Source organism: Sylvia atricapilla, chromosome 4 (assembly GCF_009819655.1).
Source record: "Sylvia atricapilla isolate bSylAtr1 chromosome 4, bSylAtr1.pri, whole genome shotgun sequence".
Lineage (NCBI taxonomy): Eukaryota > Metazoa > Chordata > Aves > Passeriformes > Sylviidae > Sylvia > Sylvia atricapilla.
Genome location: NC_089143.1, coordinates 6103180 through 6123655, shown reverse-complemented (window position 1 = coordinate 6123655; position 20476 = coordinate 6103180). Strand labels below are relative to the sequence as shown.

At 42.8% G+C, this 20476-nt stretch overlaps 1 protein-coding gene across 1 annotated transcript in view; it reads right to left on the bottom strand.

The window, feature by feature from the left end:
- Positions 1-15778, bottom strand: part of LNX1 (ligand of numb-protein X 1) — a 66377-nt gene extending 50599 nt beyond the window's left edge. The window contains exon 1 of the mRNA XM_066316995.1: positions 15302-15778. Coding sequence (XP_066173092.1) covers positions 15302-15687 — 386 coding nt within the window. The 5' untranslated portion in view covers positions 15688-15778. The remainder of the gene's footprint in view (positions 1-15301) is intronic.
- Between the last annotated feature and the right edge of the window lie 4698 nt (positions 15779-20476).

The following is a 20476-nucleotide window of genomic DNA, read 5'->3' as shown; positions in this document are numbered from 1 at the left end:
TAGGCAGAGGATCAGTTGATAAAACTCTGATTAGTTGTCAGGTCTTCAGCTGAGCTATTTCCATGGCCTGCCTTAACCTATGTTTAGTCTAACAGATAAATGTTTAGAATTCACCAAGACTGCTGAAGTGAAAGCAGTATAAAGGGAGTCTTAGCAAATCTGGTCAACCCATAAGGATTTCCTTGCTTTTAGCCTTCAGCTCTACATGTTTTGTGAAGCTAAGTTCTACAGCTTAAATTCACAATACATTATTCATACATTAATCCATAAATTTAAAGTAAGAAACAAAATCAGCTCAGAGTTTCGCAGTGCTGCAACGGCTCAAGGTAATAGAGAGCACATGGTTTCATATCTTCATCATCACTGGAATCAACCACAAAGGTCCTTGACAGATCAAATCAGCCAGTTTCTCTCTTTTCTTCTTCCTCTCAATTCAACAAGACCAGACATTCAAGTGAATCATCCTTTCACTTATTTACAGTGTTGCACAGAGGAGAGAAGAATGCAGAGCCTTGCCATGACTAACAACAGTGAGGACACGGCTTGTGCATCCCCAGCAGAAGTCTCTGTCCGTGGATTGACTGGACCTACCAACTCCAAGTGGTTTTGAAATTACAGTGGGTGATCTCTATTTTGAAATGAATTTTGAAATGAATTTTGAAATTACAGTGGGTCGCTAAACTCTTGAAGTTCAACCCAAGAGCACCTAATATTTTTAAACCAATTCTGCTCTCCTTTACCAGACAGAAGAAGCATGTTGCTGTCATGCTGTTCAGTGTTCAAAGCCACACTTCCCTGATAACTTTGACCCTTTATTATAGCTGAACCTAGTGGGGCATAAGTATGGGAGAGGTGAGAGGCAAGAGAAGAGGTGTAAAGAAAGCAGGAATTGAGAGGAAGCAAGAGAAGGACAAACATATAGTGTAGCCAGAAGCAGCCACATGGAAAATGGCTAAAGAAACCAAAACACAGCCTGGTACTGCTGGTTACAGAGACTAAATGAGCTTTACAAGTCTTGTCAAGAGAACCCACAGAAAAACCTATTTGAAGGCTCAAAATTGCATCTTTTCTTAAAAGATAAATAGGGCAGAAGCAGCCAATTTGTACTTGGCAGGTGGCATCCAGAGAGTTTACGTAACACTGCAAAAAAGATAAGCACCTATTTAAGAGCAAATTGTTATTTTTACCCAACATGCAAACAAATCAAACACTTTCATCACAGGCTAAACCCTTTTTACTATCAGCTGTGAGTTCTCTTGGTGTTGTAAAGCACCACAGGGCACAAAATCACTATGGTATTTTTTGTGTTGGTTGTCAACCTCTGTTTGCTGGAGATTTGGAAAACAGAGGAGACATGTAGCACAGGAAGATCTGAGCAACAATTAGCAGCCCTTAACAAAAAAGCAAATCTGTGAAACACATTTTCTCTGAGAAAGAGACTCAACCTCTCTGCAAATACTGAGTTAGCAAAAATATGAAGGATGCAACTTAGCATCTGGTGATGAGGAGAGGTGAGAAGAAGAGATGAGAAGACAGGACAGGACATTTTGTTGTGAGGTAAATGGAACAGGAGCAAATGTTTTTTTAAAATATCTGGTATGGACTACAGTTCGTCAGCTCCAGAAGAGGGTTACTTGGTCTTGACCTCTGCTCATGAATTTCTTTTGTTCACTTGGGTCACTCCATTATTCAAGCCTAGATTATATAAAAAGGCATATCTGCAAAGCTGCATTTGTTTGCTTTCTCAGCTCAACATATTAAGTGCAAGTTTGTATGTATACAATATAACTGATTAGATGTTGTGTCCTATTTTGGTTTATTCTCTTCTGATTTATTTTGAACTCAAAGGCCATAACTGTAAGTGCCTTCAAACTTACAGATACTTAGGCTACTGGGGAAAGAGCAAAAAAAAAGTGAAATGCAGCAACCATTACTGTCCAATTTCATTACACTCATGCCTTGGAAGAATAAAACAAAAATGTACTGGAATTTAATCTTCTCTGAGGGAAGAAACTGAAAGCAGCACATTTGCTAGAAACTGCACATATTCGATCTACTAAAATTCATCGAGATATGCAAAATTTAAATGCCATGTAAAAATGGATACTGAGAGAATTTACAGACATGACACCAAGGAAAGTGCCTTTGTTTGGCCGTATCCTTGACCCGTGACAGCACGACACAGGTGGAAAGCAGATGTTGAGAACACAGAATGCTCCCAACACTGAAGGCTGTGTGGGATGCACAAGACTCTGCCCATCTAATGGCAGGGTCCACACAGCAGCAGGGGAGACACAAGGATGGCATGGGTTGCAGTAGATACCACTGGGCATCCACAGCAGAAGCTTTTCAGCAAAGCTAAACTGATTTACTAATATTTTTAGTAATAACATTTCCATCCCAATCTGGGTAGCAGCAATTGGCACTTTCAATTCTGCGTCCCCTGAACAGATCCTAATGACAATCTCAGACACAGCAGTGCCAAGAACAAAAAACCCCCACCAGTATATACACAGTGTATTTGTAAAAGAATCTTATTCATCCTTTCTCCAGCAGTGCCATCTTCCTGCTGTAAAAACAAAGCAGGTAGTAACGCCTGAAGGAAAGATGAGCCAATTGTTTAAATCAGAACCAGAGGTGACGCTCCTTTGGGAGCTGACAAGGGCAAGCCACAACAAACTCCTGGGATTTCTGCTCCCACTACAAAACCTGCCTGGCAAAGGGCTGAGTTGTAACATGTGCTTTTCACACAGAGCACTTATTTCTGACTGTAATTTAGCCTCTTGGCAGGAGATGTTCATACATATCAAGCGAAACAGCCTTGTTCATCCATATCAACCTACACATCCTCATGCAATAGCAGCAGCACAGCACGGCCTCTGCTTCCACTGGTCTCCCATGGATCATAGGACAGATTTTGTTAATCATGCCCATCTCCTTGCCATAAAAGCCTGCTCCACAAGGGATGATTTCTGACCTCTCATGTTGTTGAATTATAAAATCCCCAAGTGAAGAGGTCTCTGGATGTTTCTGTGAAACCATCCCACTACTCCTCTTACATGGGAATGAAAGTTAAAACCAGTGGAGTATCACCAGTGCTAACTGGATGTTAAAATAACATATAACAGTAATGCTTATCACATATGGGAAAAGAAAAGAAAATACCTGAATTATGCTTTCAAAATTAGTACTGTCTGTTCTTAATAAAATACAAGAGACCCAGGCCATGAGACAACTGATATTATCCATTCACTAAGTTCTGCAGAGGAGAAAGGGGAATACAACCCTTGGAGCAGATTTCCCTTGCCTTCTATTTAAAAGGTTGCTAAATTATTGAAATTCTACGAAAAAAATATATCTCACACTGTCTAGTGAATGATGGGACTGCAATGCGTAATATAGAGAGAGTGTAAGCTTCATAATACATGCACATGAAATGACTTGCTGATCTAAAACACTTGCTTCCTGACAACATGATTTCAAGAGAGCTGAAGAGAGAAAAACAAGTAGTACACTAATGATGGAATTTTGTAGCTGAAATTTACAGCTCTAAAGGCATTTTATTCATTTATTTTACATTATTCAGGTAAATAATATGCAGTGAGTTAGTAGAAGAGCAAATAAAAATTGAGATGGCTCCAGCAACTGCAAATATCTTTTCTTAGCCTACTTCATACCATGTGCCACAGCAATGTTATGGAGCAAGACAAGTCCATTAAAACAGAGGAGCCAATGGTGATTTCTCACTCCTCTACCAGGTATCCTCTAGACACAGCCCAGTGCCTTGAAAAAAAAAGAGAATGGGAGCAAATGGGAGCTGGTGGCAATGTGTCATTTTTACAAATCTGGTGGTCTGCCTGCACTGCTGAGGAGAACAAAACTTCAATAAAATTTGAGGATGCTGCCAGCAGAAATCCAACCAAAATGGCAAAAAAGCTTCCTGAATATGTGACTTGATTTGCCCACTGTTACAGTCAACATACTTTCCTTCATAGGGGAAAGAAATACTGTACAATGTGTAAAATTTATGGACTATTTACAGTATTTTTTCTTTGTGCAAAAGCTGCACATCTGTTGAAATCTCCAGCCATTTCACTGGGCTGCTGCTGAACTTGCCTTGCTCAGAATCCAGAATCTGTTGTCAATCAATAAATTAAATGAATGGATAAAGCATGTTCAAGGGAGAGTCCCAGGATTCACCGGTAAAATGCAGTCTTTACCAGCTGCAACTTGGCTGAGACCAAGGGGTTCATTCAGCTTTTTAAGATGTTACAAAAACCGTTCACTTTCTTAATCCCAAAACAGAGTTCAGATCCAAACCAGGAATTCTTGGTGGTAGTGGGGATTTAGTCATGACATTTGACATGTCATTGACTAACAGATACCTCCACTGAGGTTCAACATAGAGGGACTAGCCTGGACCCTCCTTTTGAAACAGGAAGCCCCAAGCAGTCACCTGCATGCTGCCATACAGGCTGTTTTTACTTCAACCTTGTGGCTACTGAAAGAGCTAAGAAGGATAACACCATAGCCCAAGTAGCCTATGCAGAAACTATAAACCTGAGACCATGGGAGGTGGGATATGGAAATTAGGACACTAGTGGCATCATTCCAAAATAGGGCATATCTCTGGTTCTAGTTCTCCGTTGGTTCAAGGCCTTTGACAAATACAGTCAAACCCCTATCCCCTATTTGGGATGGGACCTCTACCCCCACATAACCTTATATATTTTTAAGTTAGCCACAGCCCCAGGTCTTTGGATGCTGCCTCCCAAACCATGTGGTCACCACCTTTGTGAGTGGACCACCAATAAAGTTCTACATTCAGGCACTCCATCGTTCCCATCCTGTTTATTCCGTCACGCTCCGCCCGCCTGGACCAGACCCAGGATCACTCTGCCTTCTGTGACACAACATTGCCCATGATGTTACTACAAAACCTCTGGGTTTGTGTCCTGTGCTTGTTGGCATCCTTGTGCACCCAGTTTCTGCCTGGCTCAGGTAGGCAGTTCAGACATGCTCTCACATGTCAAGGTGCAGAAAATCAGTTCTAGTTCCCGAGCAATAGCTCTCATCATGGAGAAGTTCATGAATGCAGTTGGTTACTCTATGGACTGGAGACCTTGAAGGCAGATTCCCCCAAAAGTGTTCAAGAGTGTTAAAGATATCCCAGAAGACCCTCAGACGTACTAGCCTGCTTCCCTACAGTGTAACAAGCTGCGTTGTGGCTGATCTCAGTACCAGTATTCAGAGCAGGATTTAAGCTATGACAGGCAGAAGAGCTCTGCAAGAGCAGTGCTTATCCTCACGTTGCAGGACAGCCCAGTTCTGGCAGATTTGTCAGAGAAATAGCTCAAGGAAAAATATCCCTGTCATGCTGCCAGTGCCAGTGTTAAACTAGGTTAATTGTCAGAGAGATGCGGAGGTCGGCCAAACTTGCAGCATACGGCCTTGTGTGGCTTAATGTCAGACAAGAAATGAGAATCTGCTGCTTGCAAGTAATCACCGACCTCCTGCAACTCCCACCACCTCATTCCTTCCTCCTGCTCCACCAGACCTTTGGTACTTTTCCCTCCTTGGTGGATTGCTTCCTGTGAGACAGCCTCCAAGTGGGGTAAAGGTTTGACCGCTCCATGCTCCTGTTACATGGGCCAGGCATGTAAGCCTGATCCTTTGGAGCAACTCAGAGAAAAATCAAACATCATTGAGACATAAGTTATTCATGAAAAGGAACCTTTCTGCCAACCATAATTATTGCATTGCCTTTCCATCTTGGCGGGGTTTTAGTGGTTTTGTGGCTGGCTCGGGTTTTACATCTGGCAACAAAATGTGTTTGTTGAGATTGACACTGGCCAATGTCCAGTGTCCAAAGGTATGAGAAGCCTTGAGAAAACAATCCAGAAGAATGAAAGGTCTAATTCTGATCTCAAGTGTGTGTAGGTAGCTGTGAATGGAGTAAAGGTAACTTTCTTGCATGCATAGAAGGAAATGAAGCAGGATCTTTCTCAGTCTATAACTAAAATGCCAATTTTCCTTACACACAAAATACCCAGGCAGAACCAACAAATTCTTAACGCTCTCATGGAGTTTTTGGTTTCTGGAGCTGTCCTAGACAAATTTCTTTCTGCACCTAGAATCACAGCCATGGGCAATAAAATGCTAACCAGTAACACTTAATCATACCACGAAAACTCAGCACTCTCTAACCTATGCAGAGAAGCCAGGAGGGATGTGCTGGTGGGGAAAAGGACCATCTCTGTGAGAGGGGGGCAGAAGGAAGAGCAGAAGCCCAGACCCCACTGTGCTGCTAAAGCAGTGCAATTAATCTTTGGTCAAAGAGCGACCAGACCCAGACATTTACAGTCAATTAAATGGCTTTCTGCTGCACTTCTGTGCCAACATAAAACACTCTTGAATGCGACACAATATATTTAGAAAATTCAGTTTGGACAATTCAATACTAAGACTTTAGAATACGACTCTTCTTGTACTTTTAACAATAATACAGCTTATTTGCAGTTCACTTACATGAGATTCTACTTGGGGGCTTTCTGGCCTTATTTGTACTAACATTTCAAGCTTTCCTGTGCAAATCTAAAGCCTGGAAAGACAAAGGAGCACAACAGAGGCAGGACCAAGGCATGAAAGAGGAGGGGCATAAACAAAGGTAAGGACCAGAAGAGGGATGAAGCAGAGGACAGAAGTAGAAGGGCAAGAGAGGGCTGGTGGAGAGGGGTCAGACTAACTGCAGTGAGGGACTAGGCTGAGAAAGGGACACTAGTAGGTCTTTGCTCGAGATTTTGGTGGAGAGCTCAGAATTCTGAAGGAAAACCAACTCTATGTTTGGCCCTTTTGTGAAGCTGTAAGATAGGGATGAAGCTAATGGTAGCCCTTGACACAATCATGCCTTTCTATTTTAATTCATCTCAGTTCTGCTTTCCAAGAGACATCCAATTCTAACATCCTATAAAAGACCCTCTGAATTTTATCTCAGTGCGCTTTATCCTGGCTATTCAGTGTAGATATCCTAAACATCTCTTTTATATTTTCATTCAAGAGTATTTCCATTCAAGCCTTGCTTTCCAGCACTTTTAGCTTTAAATAACCTCACAGTTTAGCTTTGACACAGATTTCCACAAACACATCTTTGCACAGAGTAAGAACGTGGCTTTTGCAGTGGACTAACACATGAGCCCAAAAGGTGCTTTGGGTTTATCAATTTTGTCATGAGTATTCCACGTCCCGTCCTCCCCAGCCTCTGTGTGGCTAATTTCACAAGGATAGACTTGGAGCCAAGACACAAGTTTCCCCACTGAGTTGACCAGAAATTAAAGAAATTGGCTGCACAGTTAAGTACAGTGCTGTAAGGGGGCTGGGAAAGTGCACCTCATTGGTTTTACCATAAAAAAGATGTGCTCAATGGCACTAGAAGACAGCTGGCACCTGCATCTCTTCTTTTTAAATTGAATAAACAGAGAAAATAAATTTTGCTGGTTATTCCAGCCCAAAGTGCTGATTTGAAATTTAGGAGAGTAGTTAATGTATAAAAGTTATATGGGGAAACTTGATCCAGTTAATTTGGTGACTGTTTCATGCAAAACTCAGGAAGAGTAAAAAAAAAAAGTGGGCTTTTCCACACGTGGAAGTAGGCTGTGCATTTCAACCTAACAAACAAAAGATTTAAAAAACCAATGGCTTGATTCAGATTAGTGGGATTGGTCTGGCTGATGTATTACCAGCAGGGACTAAGGCCAGGAGCTGTTTAGTCCTTTGAGGGAAAGAGTGCCAGCAGGAGTGGCTGCCAAGGACTCCCCAGTGCTGGACCTGTGCTGAGCACACGCAATGCCCAGTGCCATCCCGGGCACTCAGTCAGCATGCTGAAATGGGATAAGGCTGAAAACCACCCCAGGCTGTCACATGATTGATGTCCTTAGGGGGACAAGGTGAGTTATTTACTGCCTGCACTTGCAACCTCCTTCCCCTCAATTTTATTTCTAAGTGGCTATTTGAGCTGAAGGTGCAGAAAATCCTGCTGTTGAGAAATACTCTGCTGCACAGCTCGTCCTATGGAGTGAGAAGGACAGCAATGGTGTGAGCAGTGCCACCAGGTCATCACACTCAGGAAAGCCTCCTAAGACTGACCACAGGCTGCCTCTCCATCCACAAACTGTGTTTTTTACTGGAGGGCATAATATACATCAACACAAAAGAGTGCTGGGGCAAGTGTTTCCTTTCTGAAGGCGTGTTAAATAAGAAATAAAGAGAACAGATGCCTTTCAAAATCTTCTTTATAAAGAAGGCAGCATGGACCCTGGGTAGGGTTTCCTCAACACTCGTGTAGATCCTTACAATGGTAAGGACATTGGGCAGGTATGGCTACATCCCACCATCTCCCAGAGATTCCTCAAGGTGGATCTCACAGGTTTCTCTTGTTCTTCTGTCAGATATTTCCATGGGCTTCTCCTCAAGAGAGAAGCCTCCCTAGCTTACCACATGCTGCTCTTCATGATTTGGCAAAGGGCAAGGATGGGAGCAACATCTGTGTTGCAATCTTTGCTAAGGGAAGGACAGTAGAGAATAGCCAGGGAAGTGGTTTTAGTGCAGGTGACAACATCAGAGGACATGGAATTGCTTTCTGGGAATACCTGTAATTATCAGACTGCTAATAGGAAAGTAAAAATGGTGGCACCCAACATCTATCCCATAAAGTGCCACTACAACACAGCCACACACCTCTCTTTCCTACCTGTGTGGCACTCGGCTGAAGTGCAAAGGTCTGGCACAGCCTTTCCTCAACTTCATTTCTCCTCTTCACATCTCCTAAAATCTCTTTATTTCTTAGCTGGATTCCAGGGCCTGCCTGTCCAGATGGGTTTTGTACTATGCTGTAATCCCTATTCTCCAAGGAGCCCGTTCCACATTTAGGAACAAAAATGCCCTGGAACTAAAGCAAACCTCAGCAATGCAATACAAATAACATAACCTTTGAGCAGAGTAGAAGGGAAGAGATGGATTGTGTGAGAGAGAAGGCAGTGTGAATCCCAGCATCCTTATTCTCCCTCTTGTGCCAGCACCAGGGATGGTGACTGCATCCCCCACTGTCCTCCAGCTCTTTTCTCGTTGCTAGAAAACCCATCATTCCACTCTTCCTCCTCTACTGGTATCTCTAGAGGCTGACAGCCAAGAAAATAATGAGTCCTGACTGAGGCCAGTATTTGTACTCATCAACAACCAAAGATAGTGTGATAATGAAAAAAAATGCTTTCTGCCTACTACAGTCTGTTTTTGAGCTACGGTGCAAGCCAAAGCCATCAGATACACTAGACACAGCAGGGGCTCTCCAGTCAGCTGTGGGCATAGATTTACAAAGCTGCTTGTTTGGGGTACAGAAGTTCTGTGGCAGTTAACCTGTGCCCCTGGGTGTCAGGCTGTCCTGGACACCAGTGGCTTATCTGTTTCAACTCATAAAACTTTGCATGAAAAATGTCCAAGTGTCCAAGCGACTGAAGTAGCAACCTGTAGGTCATAACAATTGCATAAACTGATTAAACAGGACTGAAAACAGCGTTTTTCTTTCAGCTGCTGTTGTTAGAAAGGGCCTTGGATCCATCCCACTGATTAGTATACCAATGCCTTGTGCAGCATCCAGCAGCAGACAGAGGCACTACATACACGTGGAGGAGAAGGAGAAATTCCTGAAAGGAGGTCAAACTGCCGGGTGCTTTTTGGATTGTGTCAGCCCCAGTAAATCCCACTTTCTGTTGCTCTGGCAGAGACAGAGTGGTGTGGGAGGCCCTGAGCACTGGCTCCTGGCAGCAGGATGCCAGATAACATCCAGGGCTGGGCACTGGAGATGGGATGTGCACCTCCCATTGCTGACAACTGAAGATGCACGTCCAAGCCCCAGTCCACACCCACTCCATTAGAACAACTGCCGACATTCAGCACAACTAACATCTCTGTGGGTTAGAAGGCTAAATAAATAAGAGATGAGTAGCTACCGTACATCATAGCCCTTTATCCTGGGAGAACCAGTGAACCTGAATTCCCCAAGAAAAGAAAGTAGGCTGCATCTGTGCCTGTGCTCTGATTAATCTCATTGGTTTGTTTTCCTGGAAACTAGATGTCCCAGATGCCATTGTTTCCATTATAAGTGTTCATCTGCCCTGTTTTGAGCTTGATTGCTCCTGTAGCCTGCTTAGCTTAACTGTTTTTTGTTTGTTGTTTGTAGCTTTTATTTTTTAAATTAAAATTCTAAAACAAAATGCTAGTAAATTGAAATGAGGACATAGCTTCAATCCTCAACATTAGATTTGTTAAATGTTTAAAAACACCTACAGCATACAGAAATCCTGAGCTGTTGTAAGCAGTGTGACTAAATTATTAATAGTTGCCATGCACATCACACAAGGATTTCAAAAGGGGACTTTGTGTTTCTGCAAAACACTGCTATTTTTGTCTGACAGTAGAGACAAAATCATCTAAAAATTAGTCTCTTTGGTACTAATCACAACTGTTATTGAAACATTCCCACTGTAGGCATAACACAGTCATTTTTCATTTTTGAGAGAATTAGACATTTCATTCATTATCGCAATGAAGAACCTGAAACTTTACAATTTGTTAAAATACAAACAACACATAATTAGGAAAACATAGTGAAACAAGTATCTGTTTCTAGTCATAAAAGCTCTACTAACTAGTGCAATCCATTCAAGCACAAATTAAAGTAGTAACATTTACAGAAGATACCATGGAATATTTGTTTTAGGGGTTGGAAAGACCAGCTATGGGGTCGTTCGAGGTGGGGTTTTTTTAAAACATGGAGATATATGAATGGATTGCTACAGTTAAATTCGCTTTACAGAAAAAATAACATTCTGCTGTGGGCAAAAACAGAAATACGGGAAAATTCTCTCCTGTCTCAAGTGAATTATTTCTGGTGAAAGGCTTCTCAGCGTTTTGCTACAGGCATGGAGCTTTACACACAGAACATTATGCATGTACACAGACAGTGCTCTACTGGGGGTGTCTGTCCTGATGCCCTCCCCTCTTATCCAGCTCCCCACAGCCAATTCACAGGAAACAAAGGAAAAACACAGATTCGGAAATGGAAATAAACCCCAAACCAACAAACACCGAAAACATCAGCACGGAAAAAAGAAGTTGATAAGGGAAAAAAGCAGCTTCACTCTGTATGTCTCCTTCACTCTGCTGCTTCCAGAGCAGAAAACAATGGGGACGTATTGCTATTATTAGCCCCTAGATGGGAAGCAGCACGGTGTGAAGCTGTTGGCAAGACGTTGCAGGATTTTCTTCCCACATATGCACAGGCACAGACACACAGGCAGACAGACCCCCCAAAACAGTCATGGTGAGCCCCTTCCCTCCACTCGGGTGAGACAGACAGACAGAGAGCACGATGTCGGCGCGACTGTGCGTACTCACAGCTCGGAGTACAAGAAGTGCAGGTTGCCCACATTGTCTATGTAGTTTGCAGGACTTAGCCAAGGTAGGACCAGTAACAGGAGAGCCTTCATTTTCAGTGCAGTGCTGGCACTGCTGCTAGGTTTCCTCCTTCCCACCGTCTCTCTGTGCTGGTGGGACACACAACGAGAAGCTTTCGTGCCAGCCAAGCCCCTTCTAAGCAAGCCTTTCCATTTCAACGCAATGGTAGCACATTATGAATCGAGCTCAAATCCCTGAAACGAAGCTACACTGCAAAAATCATTGACCTGTAAGAGGATTACTCGAGCTGACTCTCGGATGGGTAGATGTGAGGGTTTAGGGACAGCACAGCGTGGTTGGCGAGACAGTGACTTATGCTGCAGAGGAGAGCGATGCTCGGGGAAGAGACCTGCCTCCTGCAGGATTCAGAGTGGTTCTTCAGAGGCAGCTGGTATGTTTACATCACTGCCCACAAGCAGATGGGTTACGAGCTGAACTGCATCACAGAAGGGTGTAGCTGTCTGACAAGAGGGGGAAAAAATGCCCCCCGTGGAGTTTTGTAGCAGGCGATATCAGAAGACCACACCTTTTTAAAGTAAAACACTGCAAAAGATCACAGCCAACTGCTGGCTGTTTGCATCTCAGCCTGAATTCCCCAAATCCAGTCAGATGTTTTCGTACAAACATAAGTCATGTAATAATCCAAGGACATGTCTCTTCTCAGTTTTTTTTTTCTTTTTTTTTGAAGGATGCAAGAGCAAACATTTTAAATAAGGATGCTATCAGTGGACTGCTCCATGGTAACCGGTATTTAAAAGAAAAAGGTAAAGTTCCCTCATCAATTACAAAGCATAAAACAGCAAGCTCACCTTGTCCCATCAGTGACCTCATCCCTGATCAAGGCAAATGTATGTTTTCTCTCTGAGAAGCAGGACTGGTTTGAACCTGGGTAATGCAAGTAATGTGAGGACTTCTGGCCACCCTGGTGACCTCAGCAGAGTCTACTTTAATTTATACATTGAGAACACAATAATGTTCTGTGGAAATATCAAGTGGGCTCTGAAATGTTCTCACTGCAGACACCAAATATTTGTGATTATTATTGTATTTGTTCTACTAGCAAGATCACACATTTCCCCTTCCCTCTATTGATTCACCAGAGTTAAAGAGAACAGCATCAGGGAAATCTGTTTAATCTGTCCCTGGGCACGATAGATCACAACATCCTTCTCTTTGCCATTAACTGGACATGGGGTGGCGAGAGAGGTTTCTGCATTTCCAACCATTAAATTAGGCAGAGGCATAAGATACCTTGCGTGATAAATAATTAATGCTGTGCTAAAAAATATAAAGGTACTGTGCAGTGTCTGCAAGTGCAAGGATGTAGAAGTCAACCTTTAGGGGTCGCTCAAATGTTCCCTCCTATTTCTTCCCCCAAGTGGTAATGCTAGTGAGGTTGCATTATCTACCCTCTATAAAGCTGAAACCCCCAAGAGCTGAGGAAGGAAAATCCATGTCATGAGTAGAAAAAAAGCAAAATGTCCAGCTTATGTAGCAATGCTTTGTGCTTCACTACATTATTACAATACATTTCAGGGTAGAAAACCCTTACTCCATATCTCCACTCTTCTGCTCCTGGGGTTTGCAAACCTGGGACCTGGTGCAGGGAACCCGATGCAGGGAAGAGAGAACAGCAAGAGAGGGTGGGAATATGTTACCAAGACAATTCTTTCTGTCTTTGCTTGGGCTCAGGCCAAACAAGCCAGAAGCACTGGAGATTGAAGATCCTGAGGGGAAGATCCAGGCCCAGCCACTGACATTCAACAGTAAGTGCTAGAATAAAACCTGCCAGGCCTTTACAGGACCAAATCATTGTTTATAGCTCTGCAATTCTGTGATATGTAGTGAAGGGTACCTTTACTACCACCTTAAGGAAAAGAAACTAAGACACTGGAATGAATTCCACACAGCCACGTAGGAGAAGATACACTAGAAAACAGAACTGTGCTAGCTATGTGGCTTCCATGTAAAAAATAATATTCCAATTTGTTTATTTATTGGGAGTTGAGGGTAAATTGGGAATGGATGTCCTGATAATTTTATGTCCACAGCATTATCATGTCAAAAAAAATATGAAGACAAACAGGAAGGTCTAATTCCCCTTAAATTCAGCTATATATACAGCAAAGGGAAAGAGCATTTGCACATTTTGTGGTTGGAATCTATAGAGAAACATAATTTCAGTGACAGCAGCTCACAGGAGACTGACAGTCCCCTTACCTGCATTTCTGTTGAAATTAACATTTGAGGCCTGTTAGAGAAGTACTGACCTAAGACAGAAAATGATGAGTAATTTTGTTATTTTGCCCCCTTTAGCTGCACACAGTGGAACTCCCAGAGCCCTGCTGGCCTGGGCTGGGGTCTGCTGCCACTGCTTCTTGCACCACGAGCCAGAAGCAGCCTCACAGGGAAAGTCAAGTCCAGAAGTGTGAGGACAAGGGCACCCAAATCCAAACCCACCAAACCTCCAGCATGTGGAAAGCGGTCTCACAACCTTCACGAGGAATCAATAAACCCATTGCTAAAGTTTGTGGGGCTCTTTGGTTTTAGTGATACAAAATCATCATGTTTTTTGTTGGTTAGGACACCATAACTTCGTGAATACCTTCAAGTGAATAAATTCCTAGGGAGAATCCAGGAAATGAGGTCTGCAGTGCAAATGAGGACGTGTTTGAATGGCAGGCTGCAGAGCCATTTCCCATTGCAGGCTCACAGACTGTGAAGTGTGCAGCATGTGAACACACCTCCACCCTCTGGCTCACCAGTGATGCTCTGGTGCTCAGTATTGCCATGTCTGTGCAGGAATGAGCCCCCAGCAGCAGTCTGGAGCCCTACATTGGCTGCTCAAGGCTTCCTTCACATTGCACATGCAGAAGTACAGACCCAGCAACATGATTTACACCTGAAAACTTCATGGGAAATAATTTCACTGGGCAGCAGTTACAGGTCACAGAAAAGGGCACATCTTAGACCGCATCTCTCCTCAGACCTGAGGTGCTGTTACACACACTGTGCCGAAGTGTTATTCTGCTGTCAGAAATCACAGCCCTCAAAGTACCTCTTTACCTTTCTGCCTTCCTTACAAAAGGCAGAGCATGCAAGAAAAAAGCAGCTTTTACTCTGTAAATCAGACAATCAGTCGGTTCTCTCGTTGCAGAGAAACCAAACCACTCCCTGGAGAGATCTCTCCCAGAGGCAGGATGGAGGCTGTCCTGGCTACCAGGAGGGAAAAGGCTGGAGGAGTCCAGCCAAACTCTTCCAGACTCTCTCTCTGTGAGCCCCACGGTGCCCTGGCTAAATGCTTACCTGGAAGAAAGGAGCACTCAGGTTCAAACACCAATACCAAACCGGAATATTTTCTGCTCTACTTCTCATATAGGTCATTTGTGATTCAAAAAAAGGTTTGAAGAAAGGGCAATTATAAAACCCTTAATGTGTTATTAAAATATTTATAATAGCTCAGCTTCCCAAAACACGCAGATCTCTTTGGACCACATACACACTGTCATTGTGCAGCTAACCACAAGGTATCCACCCAGAACTGCCAACGATAGCATGAAGTACTTTACATGCATTGATGCATTTGATGCTAAAAAAGGGTAACATACAGCCTATATCTTGGACTATAAATGGGTTAAATTCAGCTTTAAATTAATGATACTCATTGGGAGAAAAATCAACAACTCTTTCTTTAAATTAACTGTGTATTTTGATCAGTATTAACTGAAGATTTTTTTTTTTCCCTCTACTCAGAAAAAGAAGAATGAACGAAAGTCTATCAAAAACAACTTACTGGGTTTGGAAATGCTGTTCAAGGTGACCACGTTGCACGACCTCTGAGCAGTGTTCTGTGAAAGGGCAGCTAACCATTAGCTTATCCAGGAGGTTATTCACTAGTATGCTGGATTTCCTGCACGTCTGGAGAATCACAAGCTTGCGGTCCATGGGGCAGAAGTCTTTTTCCACGAGGAAGTTCGTAAGGCAGGCTGTGCAGAAGGTGTGACCACAGAGCGTGTCTAATGGCTGAAGCAAAGGTTGCAGGCAAATGTGGCATATCAGATCATCGTCCACCTCTTCGGTGTAGCTGTACAAGTGGTTTTCTTCTGGTGAATGCGCTTGGCCGCAGGTGACACAGAGCGGCGGCGAGCTCTCCTCCATTTCTTCTTCTTGCTGGCTCATAATCAGAATTGATGCAATTCAAAAGGGGACAGGTGGGAGTACCCAGCCAGTTTTCTATCTGTGAGAGCTGTAGCAAGGCCTGAGCGCCGTCAGATCTGTGGGGAGGAAGCCCAAGGATTATGTTCTGGGTTGTGTTTTCTTATCGTATTGGCAATATGTATCTGGATATGAAACATGGTCTCAGCTATTAGCAAAGGATTGGGATGGGAGAGTGAAGCAAAGAAGGGGGCAGAAAAAAAGGAGAGAAATAACTCCATGGACTTATTTTCTCATAAATCTAGCTTAATTTACACAGACACTCATTGTAAATAAAGATATCAAGATGGGGAGAAATACTACAGGCATTTAATGGCTGAAAACCTTAAGTTAGCATATAATTGCTGTTCCAGTCAGATGATTGTGGCCACATTACTTCTGCCAGAAAAGCAGCATTTTGTGTGGGCAAACACTGCAAGACTGAGTGCAGAAACTCAGGTAAGAATAAAGATTGCTGGCCAAGTTGCCTGTTCAGCACAGCAAGGGAGAGCAGCAGCTTCACCTAACACTCACAAGCACACAGACACAGTATGTGTAGCCAGAGGGAGGGTAATTTGGGTCATGAGAATTTAGAGCTTGGGGCCCTGTAGACCATGCTCGTGCTACAGCAGCAATGGACCTGGACCCCTGCATTCAAAGTTTGCCTGCCTGCAGTCAAGAAGTTTTAACCATCTGCACCAGCATAATCAGTTCAAACCTTTATATTTGCTCAGCAGAGAACCAAACACCTCACATATTGAAGTCCACAGCACAATGCTAAGTAGTGTATTACTCCAAAGAAGGCCTATTCTCTTTAAAATTTGTAATACAGAAACGCAGTATGTCCCTAACTACAAACCCAAATAGCTCTGGCCACAACACCTGCCTGCTGGTATTTTAAAGATGTAAACTCTGTGGGTGGCAGCAAAACTGAAGTGTGATTTGTCGTTTTTACTTGATGAACCCCAACTGATTGTTGGAGCACTTATTTCTCATTACTTCTATGTTTATTTTGATATACCACTCTGAAAATAAACACGGAGATATAAAATATGCAATGGCCTAATTACTGCTCTTGCTTGAAAATGTAAATCTTATTTGCTTCTCTGCTTTAACACTGTTCCCTTGCTTTCAGCTTGACTTAATTTGCTGGGACAATGTGTCAGCCTCAGACACCCATGTCTGAGGGCAAATGAGGGAAAGAATAATAAGAAAAATCTGACTATGACAGAGCATATTTTCATATAAATAAACCCTTATTTTTATGCAAAGCTCATGGGCTCTAAACCTGAGAAATTAAACTTTAACATGGCAGGTTTTTCTGACATGAAGGTAAAATAATAGCCCTACTAACACTATCCAGATGTTTAAATGTCAAACATTCTCTTCAATGTTTGCCTATATCCTATTCTTATGAAGCAATTATGTTAAGTGCCTGGTTTTGCTTGCAAGAGAGTGTTCTGCATAAGCTCTGTCTCCTGATTAGCAGTAGCTTCACTGGAATTAATATTATTGCCTGCTAGAACCCTCGCAAATATTTAAAATGCACCAAACTGGGTCAAATGCTTCCTTTTGTAAAAATATTCACCAGAGTTTTATGAAAAGCTATTTGTGAAGACAAAAACATCTCTCCATAGTGTAGGTAACAGTTCCACCTGTAATCTCTAGTATAGGAATTATTATTCAATTCTACTAAAGCAAAATAAAATGAGATAAAGAATTATCAAGGGCTGTGGTGGAGACTGTCTGGGAACTGTGAGTGGCTCCTGTAGGAAGCTCTTGGATAACTTTCAGGTGAAGTGGGGTGGCTGTGAGCAGGTGTCCAGCTGCTGTCCACATCCCTCACTCATGGAGGGAACCCATCTGAAGTCAATAGGACTGCTTGCAAGAATGGCAACATTTGGCACGGGAACTTGCACGATTTTTAAAATACAGGTAAAACTAATCAGAAACCAATGAAGCATGACAAAAATAACACCATGGTATAAACCTTGTTGACTCTTACATTTTCAGAATGCGTTGCACCTGGGGCAACATCATGCTGTTTCTCCACTGCCCTGCCCTGTCCTCCCGTACCACCACACACAGGTACCTCCATGTAAGTGATCACCCCATGCACCACACATCAGAAAACAGCCAACTCCAGCATTTTGTTGCCTCAAGGATGTTCTCAAGGACAGAATTCTGACTTCTTGCTGGCAGGAGACTCAACACACAGCTCCCATCAGCCAACCTGAAAGCTAAAGCCAAAGCTCTGAGGAAAAAGCAGCCTGCAGGAACAGGAGGATGGGCATCTGAGCTTCCCCTTCCCAACCTCATGCCCTGACCCTGAAAGTACCTCTCATCCTCTTCCACAAGACAGCAAGACCCCTGATACATGTTAGGTACAGCTGGGAACAGTACTGCAGCTCCAAAACTATTGCAATTATTTTCATAATGACGACAGAGAAGGAGAGGCATCACTGCCCTAAGGCCATGTTCTGCTGCAGCAAAAATGATGAGAGAAGCCCCAGAGGAGGCAAAGTCTGACTGTCCTGGCCACGTTACAGATACTCTTTATCAATCTGACATGCTGATAATGCAATGCTAGTGGAAAAGGGCAGGTGTGGGGAGCTCTACCTGAATTTTATAGTGTTTACATGAATTACTAATAATTGCTGCGGTGCAGGGAAACAAAATTACCCACATTTATTAGTAACAGGCACTGAATTTTTAGAACTTGAAATTCAAGTCCTATGATGTCTATTGTTTAGAAAATTTTGACTGCATAATAATATAAATTCTAGAAAAAAAAATCTCAGCCCCTTCTGGCTAAGCTGGTCCACATTCACCCATGAACCTTCATAAACTGCTGGACATATCAAGCAACGGAGTGAGTGCCATCTTTGGGAAGTGATTTTACCACCAAAAGAGTTATCATGGAGGATGTGTGATGGAGCTGTTACACAGATTCAGTCAGAGGGAGATGTTCTTTGCAATGTTTGCAGACATTTGTATTTATAACATTTATGTGCTGTCATATAATAGCTACTAGTATCTATATAATAATATAGATATATATTATATATAATAGTATCTAGTAGCTATTATAACTAGTATCTAGTAACTAGTTTCATGTCCTTTAAAGTCTTAATTTTTCTTGAACATTGTAGAAGAGAGGGGAGAAGGAATTTAAATTTGACCTATTGATTACTAGTACCTATTTCTACTCCTTCCATTACCTGTGAATAAAAAACCAAAAATACACTTTGAGCAAGAAAACCTGCACAGGTAGATGGCAAACCACAGTGAAACAGGAAAGGTAAGAATTTCCTGGCTGAACCTCTATTCTTCCTTCAGGGAGGAAGAGATGGGAAGACAGAAGGGAGGAATCCTACATTCGAGTTGCTGTCAGCCACCACTGGCAGCCTCAGTGGGACATGGATATCTCCTTGGCAGTATCATGCTCCTTGTAGTCAGGGCCATATTGGCAGAGGGTGGTTCTTGCGAGGCTGATTGGCAGGAGAAGCTTTTAGAGGAGGTGGTGGTGCCATACCAAAGCAGAAATCACCAGCATTTGCTGCTTTCCTGCTGTGCAGGAAGTTCTCAACAACTCAGCTCCCAGATTGAGCATAGTTTTACAGCACCTGGCACAGATTGGCTTGGATAAAGAAAATCAAGTACTGATTTGTAAGAAAGTCACAGTGTTGTGACACTGTGGTGAACCAAGCTTCAGTCCAAGTCCACCTGAAGCACAAGTGCAAATGGTGAAGGAAGAACATTTTATCTGCATATCCATATTGCCAAGTCTTCAGCTACAAGGACAGTGGTCACATCAGGGCATAGAATAACTCCAGGGCTGTGACCACAGTGAAAACCACGATCATGATAACACATTTTTAAGAAGTTACCCAACAGGCTGCACTGATTTGAAGGACTTTGCATCTTACTGGCCTTCACTGCTTTGGAATTTGCAGCCACCAGAAGCACTTAAGAGAAGAACAGAACAAACCCACGTAAAAGGCCTGGACATTAAACATGAAGAGCAGGTAGAGAGATCACCTTTCTTCTCCTTGCAATAACAAGTTGTCCCATCCCAGTGAAACATTTAGCCAAACTTGGGCTTAAATACTGACTTACCACCACGGTTACACTGGCAGCAGTGTAGCAAGAAGAGAGCTCATCAAGCTGAGAGGCAGAGCCCCACTGCCTCTGCCCAGCCACGGTCAAACATTAACCCAGCAGCTCAGGAGGCTACACTTGGGAGCAGCATGGCAGAAAATGGGAGAAGATTCAGGTAGCAAAAAACGAGTAACAAAAACTGAAAGGGAAATAATTAGGCGATGAAAGATATTGAGGAAGTGGGTATCACAGAAAGAATAAAACGGATGCCTGAAGGCCAGAGAAACAGTGACATGGAGCCTGGAGGAGCAGCTAACAGCTTAAATCACAAATGAAGAAAGATAAGCCAGTGAGCAGGCATCACTGGAAAACAGAGGAGCAAAACAGATGAGCTGCAGAACATAAGAGGAATTTAGCTCCAGTAGTTCTGAAGTATTATGGCTTGATGGTAATGAAATCTTCAGTCAGTGGTAAGGGTGGCCAGCATGTATAAAGAAAATGGATTCTAAATAGAATTGACAAATAAGATTGGCAAATATTACTTGGTTTAGGGTTTGGTTTAGCTTGGTTTTCTCTGTGTTTAAGGGACATCTTTTATTAATGCTCCTGTTTTATACACAGAACATGTGTATAACAAATCCTGTATGTGCTGATTAAAACAGATAGTGCCTTT